The 8,602-nt window shown below is 47.3% G+C and overlaps 1 protein-coding gene across 2 annotated transcripts in view; it reads left to right on the top strand.

Annotated features, from left to right (window-relative positions):
* Positions 1-7,589: 7,589 nt before the first annotated feature.
* The window catches only part of MSH2 (mutS homolog 2), a 33,722-nt gene continuing 32,709 nt past the window's right edge, over positions 7,590-8,602 (top strand). Inside the window, exon 1 of one of the 2 annotated variants that reach the window (XM_027453619.3) lies at positions 7,590-7,887. In XM_027453619.3, coding sequence (XP_027309420.1) covers positions 7,659-7,887 — 229 coding nt within the window. In that variant the 5' untranslated portion in view covers positions 7,590-7,658. Of the gene's footprint in view, positions 7,888-7,948; positions 8,164-8,602 lie in introns of those variants that run through there. The other variant, XM_072035447.1, reaches the window with a different exon arrangement.

The raw sequence follows: 8,602 nt of genomic DNA, 5'->3' as shown, positions 1-8,602 counted from the left end.
TTTCAGGAACCTGTAGACTGCTCTTTCAAGTGGTGTGTATGGATTTGTAATAAAACAACCCTTTAATCAGGGGTAGGTTTTGGGGTGGAGAGTGTTGGCAACTGATCTCAGAGCTGGAAAAGAGCTAGAGCTCTTACACTGTTAACAGACTCAGTTTCTGTTTTTATTACTGTTTTCTGTCATGAAGTCTGACCAGACATTAAAAGGCTATCTACCTCCCCAAGCTTGGCATAAAATGATTTGCTTTGGCAGTCAATAATCCTATGTAATGTATGCTAGCTAGCATGTAAATAGATGGTCCATCCAGCATCTGATTTATAAAGGAAATGCTGTAACTCCTGTTGCCAAAGAAATAATGAGATACAAGATAAGGAATGGAATGACAAATCTGTTTATTAATGCAATGTTTTTGTTCCCCCTCCCTAAAACAGGAAAAGTAGGCTAAACTGCATACTGTGTTCATAAAATTAAATGTGGAACATAGCCTATTAGAGAGCTTGTGTATGTCCCCAGCTCACAACAAGGAAGTTGACTGTAATTATGTTACAGGTCAGCAGTATACCTTCTGCTTTCAGACAACATGGTAGCTATCATGCTTGTGTTAGTTACTGTGTTAAATGTTGAAAATGTAGGCTTGTTACTGGTGCAAATCATTTCTTCAAGGTTTCTATCACCTAGTGCTATGAACACAGGTGCATGTGTACTGAGCTGCTGCTGCAGCCCACGGGTTTGGCCAAATTTTGGTAAGCAGAGGCATTCCCATCAGTTTGCTCTGTCAAGCTGCTGGGCTTGCTAAGCACAAAAATCTAGTTGTAGGGAATTTACAGGAGTGCCTTTCTGCCTTTTGGTGGGTGTATGGTTGGTGACAGTTCCTACAGGGCATTCTCTCTTTGCCAGTACATGCCACTCCCTTTCTTCCATGGTGTAAAGGCAATCTGCTGAGCCATGCTAAATTTAATAATATTTTATAAGCTATTAAATGAAGTCTAGTTTTCAGTAAGGCTGTCTTTTGTTGAGTCACGTGCAATCGTATATTTTCTTGAATGTCTACGCTATGCCATCATTACCATGCCTTTCTTCCTCCCCGTGGATTTGCCAGTTTTTCCTCTCATCCTGAGACTCCCCATCCCTTTTTAATGCTCTATTTTTGGCCTGTGGGATGGGAAAAGGTGCCATGTGCTGTGGCTGAGCTGGTGCTACACATGTGCTGACTTGACTGGTATGTGCCTGCTGTGTGGCATGGATGTTGTCCCAGTTTGTTCAAAAACCTTTTTTTCTACAGGAGAGGAAGGCATTTTGATTTTATTTTTTTTCAGATTGATTTTACTGTGTCTGTTTCTAAAGTCAGTTCCTATGGTACAAGTAAACTGCTGCTTACCTCAAAACAGCTGTTAATTACAACTGATTTAGTAGTGGGCTTTTCCCTGGTTTCCTATCCTAAGTACTTTTATTGATCTCTATAGGTTTTTGTTTTGTCCTGTTTTGTTTACTAAACACTACTTGTGTAATACAGCTGCATGGGAGTGTATATGTATGGAGAAATGGAAAATAATAAGGGTGAAAAGAGCTGTTCTGCTGTGTTTTATAACTTTCTGTATCTAGAGAAGGCTAATGTACTGAATTTTTATTAAAAAAAAAAAAAAAAAAGCCAATATCAGTGTGGTAGTTTTACTCTGGTAGACAGTTGAGCTATGCTGTGACTGCTTTCTCACTTTCCCTCCTCAAAGGGAAAGAGGGAGGAAAACATGATAAAAAGTGCTCAAGGGTTGAGATAAGGACAGGGACATCACTCAACAGTTACCATCACGGGCAAAACAGACTCAGCATAGGGGGAATTTAGAAATTACCTGTTATTAAGAAGCTAGAGAAGTGAGAAACAAACTAAAACTAAGAACACGGGGAACGAGGGGGAGTTGGGGCTGTAGTCAGTCCCTGACGCTTTATCTGCTCCTCTTTCATGGTCCCTCTCTGCCTCTGCTTCACATGGGGTCCATCCTGCAGGATGCCGTCCTTCCCCAGCTGAGCCTGCGGCGGCCTCCCACAGGCAGCAGCTCTTCAAGACCTGCTCCCACGTGGGTCCATACCATGGGGTCCATCTCCCAGGAGCAAACTGCTGCAGCTCGGGTCCCCTGTGGGTGGGCGGCAGCTCCCCCCAGACCCCTGCTCCTGCGTGGGCTCCTCTCCACAGGCTGCAGCTCTGGCCCGGGGCCTGCTCCTGCGGGGGCTCTCCATGGGCCGCAGCCTCCTCCAGGCCACATCCACCTGCTCCACCGGGGGCTCCTCCATGGGCTGCAGTGTGGAGATCTGCTCCATGTGGGACCCATGGGCTGCAGGGGGACAGCCTGCTCCACCAGGGGCCTCTCCACAGGCCGCAGGGGAACTGCTGCTGCGTGCCTGGAGCACCTCCTGCCTTCCTTCTGCACTGACCTTGGGGGCTGCAGGGTGGCTTCTCACTCCTCCGTCTCCCAGCTGCTGTTGTCCAGTATTTTTTTCTTTTTTTTTTCTTCAATCTGTGCTCACAGAGGCATAAACAGTATTGCTTACTGGCTCAACTCTGGGCAGCAGCAAGTCCCTTGTGGAGCTGGCTGAAACTGGCCATGTCTAATGTGGGGCAACTTCTGGATTCTTCTCACAGAAGCCACCCCAGTAGCTCCCTGCTACCGAAACCTTGTCATCTAAACCCATGACAATCAGATAATGTCAACTTTATGCATAGGCATATGATGTTTCTTTACAGAGCACTTTTGAACTGCTGGCAAAATTGTTATGGGAAAATGCTAAGACATTAAATAGCAAAATATTAAGCATTCTTTATTGCAATACTTCAAAAGTTGTCAGCAAAGTTAAAAAGCAATTTTCTATTGCATCTGGTTTTGACAAAGTAAATATTCTAATACTTTTACGTGCTTAATTCATTAACTTCCTTCAGTGAAGGAGCATGTTTCCTAAATCTGAAGTTCTACACAATGTTGTGATACCACATTCCTTCTCTTTTAATGTACAGGACATAAAGGCCAGACTGTAGATTTGTTAAATAATCTGAGAATGAACGAAAGAGATATTTATCTCAGTTTGTATGTACAACATGGGAAAATAGTGCTTGTATAGGCAGGTGCAGATCTATTACTTTCTTATGAGTGTTGCTAGTATGCATTTATATATGTAATATATTAACATTATTATTATTGCTGAGCAAAATTAAATAAATGCTTATGCAAAACTAATGAGAGACTTTCTAGAAGAGGACATGCAAATAACAGGCTTGAGAAAACATGACCAATAAAGGTCATAAAAATTTCGTACAAAGATGTATGTAATCCCTAAGCATAGTTTCCACGACTACAAAGTGAAGGCACAGTGTACGTAGGGTCTGTTGATGATAGCATGCCTGTTACCCTCATCAACAACCATAATAAATTTGGTAAGACAAATAGCACTGTTCCTGAAATGTATACATGTATTTGCATCTTTACCTTTTGGACATTGATTGCCGTAAAACACAGAGGCTTTGAGTTATAGACTACTTGAAGTAGCCCTGCAAAAAAATCTAGGTAACTAAAAATGCTAGTAGCTCTGCTGCTCCAACTTTACAACTGATACTGAATTTTAGCAACCTCCATCCGAGACTGCAGTTTGGCGTTACAAAGATCCATTGTTAGGATGACTACCATGCAGGTAGTCAGGCATGCTGTAGAGAGGCTCACACACAGGGAATAGTGGGTTCATCTCCACAGGAGTTTTATGGACTTTTTAGAAACCCTTTGTTCTTATTTCTTAACAGTGCAATGGCAGACACAAAAGGGAGAAGGTGGTAGATAAAGGAGGTGATGTATAATGTTAAAGGCAACACTTATCAAGTTACAGGAGGTAAAAACTTGATACATTTAAGATGTTTTTGTTTTCCCTCTATTAAGCCCTAAATGCACTGCAGAATCCTTACACATTCAGGTGACTGCAAAGTAGAGGGATGCCTGTGGCAAGTTGGTCTGAATAAAAAACTGCATACAAGAAAGTTAAAAGGTCCTTTACAAGGTAACAGCCACATTTTCTGTTTTCCAGCTTACATTAACAAACTATTTTTATCCCTTTAATATTATCTTAGACCTCTGTTGCACTGTATGTGTGCGCACATACATACACCAGTCACAAAATTTTCTGGTGACATCCCTAAAAATTCAGAAGTATTATTGCTGCCACTGATCACCGTTGAATACTAATTAACTGTTAGTGAAACAGGATTTATTTTTTTTAGTGTTTCAGTATTTAAAGGGCATCCATTTTCTTAACTGAAAAAAAAAAGTATGAAAATTTATGTGTACGCTCATTATGCATAAAAAGGCAACAAAAGTAATGAAGGTCTAGATTCACATAGGTTTACCATCCACCACGTGCCTAACAGTTACACTCCTCATCCCTCCCGGTGTACAAGAGAGAAAGCAGCAAGATTTCTGCTAGCAACAGCATGAGGAAGCAACCACCCTTCCTAATAGGCTGATGGTCTACAGTCAGACTTGTGTGGATCAGCCAGTGTGCAGAACACATGGGTTAAAGAAATAGCCAAAGCTCAGAGGAAAGGTGAAGCTCAGAGGATCCAGTGAAACATTGTAGAGCAGATGTCATGGCATGAAGGTTTCTCATGAGCTGTGCTCACCACAAAGAACGCTAGTGGCAGGTTTAGGTGGTGGCTTTCTGTAAATGGGAGACTGCAGTTCCACAGAGCTGCCTGGAGCAAACTGCTGAAGGAGGTGTAACCAGCCCAGAAGAGTGAGAATGAAGCACTTCAACACACAGCAATTACAGCTTAACAGGCGTTATTATCTCTTTTGAAGGTGGTAATGAGGTTCCTTGAGCTCATCTCCTCTCCAGATGTTCATAAAAGTATGTTTTTTGTTTTGTTTTGTTTTGTTTTGTTTGTTTTTAAATCCCATTTTAAATGCCATTATCTGCCTTATCCATACTCATCTGTATGTACAAAGAGAAGTAATCCCATCTATTTTGGGCTGATGTGGTTTTATCACCTCACTTCTGGTGTTATGATTGCCTTTCAGAAGGCTACCTGTTTGCTGAATGGTAGTTATTTAGGCCTAATTTTTCTACATGAGCACAGCCTCAAGCAAACAATTTTGGTGCAGGGGAATATTAGGCTAGGTGGTTTAGCTCTTCTGAAAATAAGTTTTGGAAAAGTATACTTACACATACTGAAAATAAATCCAATTGCCCCTCAAGAAAGATGCTGATTTTATAATTGTTCAGGACATAAGAGGAAGATTTGTAGCTACAGCAAAGCTGTCAAGGTTCTGGTAACATACTTACAGTAATGCCACCACATTTATAACTGAAAATGGGTCTCCAATTGTCTCATTAATTGAAATGAAGTAGTCATCTGTACGATAACCTGATGGGACAGGAGGGACAGGGTGTCTGTCCCTCCTATTTAGGAGAAAAGGCTGAGGGGAGCGCTGGTGTGAGGAAAGCCATTACCTCAGGGGCATGGCGCTGGTGTTTGGGATGGGAGGGCCGAGGTGCCCGAGGGGAGAGGCGGCTCAGGGGACACTGTGAAGGAGCAGGGCAGCAGGGGTTGTGGTGGGAGACAATGAAGTGCTTCTTGTGAGGGAACAGCCAGCACCAGGTGGGATGGAAGGAGGGGAGAGGGATGAGGTGGGGGAAGCTAATGTGGGGTGGAAGGAGGAGGAAAGCAGTGGGAAGCGAACAATGGGAGTCAGAAACAAGAAAGGGTAAGGACGTAGGCAAGAACTAGGACATAGGACTGCTTGAGCGAGTCCAGAGAAGGGCGACAAAGCTGGTGAGGGGCCTGGAGAACAAGTCCTACGAGGAGTGGCTGAAGGAGCTGGGCTTGTTCAGCCTGGAGAAGAGGAGGCTCAGGGACGACCTTATCGCTCTCTACTGGTACCTTAAAGGAGGCTGTAGCGAGGTGGGGGTTGGCCTGTTCTCCCATGTGCCTGGTGACAGGACGAGGGGGAATGGGCTAAAGTTGCGCCAGGGGAGTTTTAGGTTGGATGTTAGGAAGAACTTCTTTACTGAAAGAGTTGTTAGACACTGGAACAGGCTGCCCAGGGAGGTGGTGGAGTCACCATCCCTGCAGGTCTTTAAAAGACATTTAGATGTAGAGCTTAGGGATATGGTTTAGTGAAGGACTGTTAGTGTTAGGTCAGAGGTTGGACTCGATGATCTTGAGGTCTCTTCCAACCTAGAAATTCTGTGATTCTGTGAAGAAATGGTCCTCTTTAATATCTTCATCAATGATCTGGATGAGGGCATTGAGTGCACCCTCAGTAAGTTTGCAGATGACACCAAGTTAGGTGCGTGTGTCGATCTGCTCGAGGGTAGGAAAGCTCTGCAGGAGGATCTGGATAGGCTGCACCGATGGGCTGAGGTCAACTGCATGAAGTTCAACAAGGCCAAGTGCCAGGTCCTGCACCTCGGATGCAATAACCCCAAGCAGAGCTACAGGCTGGGAGATGAGTGGTTGGAGAGCTGCCAGGCGGAGAAGGACCTGGGAGTGATGGTGGACAGTCGGCTGAATATGAGCCAGCAGTGTGCTCAGGTGGCCAAGAAGGCCAACGGCATCCTGGCTTGTATCAGAAACAGTGTGACCAGCAGGGCTAGGGAGGTGATCGTCCCCCTGTACTCGGCTCTGGTGAGGCCGCACCTCGAGTACTGTGTTCAGTTTTGGGCCCCTCGCTACAAGAAGGACATCGAGGTGCTTGAGTGGGTCCAGAGAAGGGCAATGAAGCTGGTGAGGGGCCTGGAGAACAAGTCCTACGAGGAGTGGCTGAAGGAGCTGGGCTTGTTCAGCCTGGAGAAGAGGAGGCTCAGGGACGGCCTTATTGCTCTCTACTGGTACCTTAAAGGAGGCTGTAGCGAGGTGGGGGTTGGCCTGTTCTCCCATGTGCCTGGTGACAGGACGAGGGGGAATGGGCTTAAGTTGCGCCAGGGGAGTTTTAGGTTAGATGTTAGGAAGAATTTCTTTACTGAAAGAGTTGTTAGGCACTGGAACAGGCTGCCCAGGGAGGTGGTGGAGTCACCATCCCTGGAAGTCTTCAAAAGATGTTTAGATGTAGAGCTTAGGGATATGGTTTAGTGGGGACTGTTAGTGTTAGGTCAGAGGTTGGACTCGATGATCTTGAGGTCTCTTCCAACCTAGAAATTCTGTGATTCTGCGAAGAAATGCTGAGATATTTATTCAATTCTAAGATGCGTTTTGACTGTGGGCGATCAGATGCAGATGACTGAACTGGGACGTAAGAATCACGATGTGGAACTGACTGGAAAAAAAAAAAAAAAAACCCACAAAAAACAAAAAACATAAAAGCAATGCCAAACACCCAAGTGCTTTCTTTTCACCCCGAGGTGCGCTCGGGGCTCCGGGACACCACCTTGCCGGGCATTTTACGCCAGCTCCACGCCCCCCACCCGCGCTCTGCGCGCCGCAGCCCCCTGCAGGCAGGGCCGGGCCGGGAGCGGGGCCGGCGGCCGCGCTCCCCTCAGCGGCAACGGGCGGGGAGGCCGTGACGCGCTGCAGAGCCGGGCGGCGATTGGCTGCCGGCGGTGGGGCGCGTGCGCCGCTGGCGGGGCGGTGCGCGCGCGGTGGCGGTTGGCGGGAGGCAGCAGCAGCAGCAGCAGCAGCAGCAGCAGCAATGGCGGTAGAGGCGCCGCGGGAGGCAGCAGCGGCGGTGTGGCCGGAGGGCGCGGGCGCCGAGGCGGGCTTCGTGCGCGCCGTGTTGGCGCTGCCCGAGAAGCCCGACACCACCGTGCGCTTCTTCGAGCGCGGAGACTACTACACAGCGCACGGCGCGGACGCGCGGCTGGCCGCCAGGGAGCTCTTCCGCACCCGCGCCGTCATCCGGCAGCTGGCGGGCGCCGCGGGTGCGTCACGGCCGGGCTGGGGGGGCTCGAGCTGCCGTTGGGGTCCGTTAGGGACCGTTGGGGTCCGTCCCGTCACGCTGTGGCCGGTTCGGAGGCCGGGGGCCTCGCTGCGTGGAGGTGGCGGCCCGCTGGAGGCCGCGCCGTGTGGTGCGGGGGAAAGGAAGGCGAGGAGAGGTCTCCGGGCTTCTGTGTCTGATCTGGTTCGCCGCTGCTTCAAAGCAAGCGTGAATAAACGCGAATCTGTTTTATTTTCCAGCCTCTCGCTGCTTTGAAATGGTAATTCTCCGTCGTTCTGGGTAGGGTGTATGTCACAGATAACGTAGGAAGGGACCTACAGCAGACAGCGTGCCTCTGTTTACACCCTGCTTACACTGCTTACACACACCCCTCCCCATAAGCTCACATCACACAGCCGTCAGATGCGGATGACAGCTGGCCACAATAAACGCCATTTATTAACATTAGAGCACTGTCAGGTTTCCATTTGTGGAGATGATTCCATGACATCTTATGCGACAGCTGAGGACTGGGCTGATGTAGTTGTGCAGGTGACTAATCAGTTAACAACAGTGAGATCCACATGGACGATGTCTCCATGCTGAGGTGGTTGACTCATGATGGCCTGCAGCAGTGAATAACATTTAATTATGTATTGCCTAAGATTTTCTCTTGTGCCTGCTCCTTGTTGCTTTTTTACTTATCACTTCATAAAATA

Source organism: Anas platyrhynchos, chromosome 3 (genome assembly GCF_047663525.1).
Source record: "Anas platyrhynchos isolate ZD024472 breed Pekin duck chromosome 3, IASCAAS_PekinDuck_T2T, whole genome shotgun sequence".
Lineage (NCBI taxonomy): Eukaryota > Metazoa > Chordata > Aves > Anseriformes > Anatidae > Anas > Anas platyrhynchos.
This window is presented reverse-complemented; position numbering and strand designations above follow the sequence as displayed.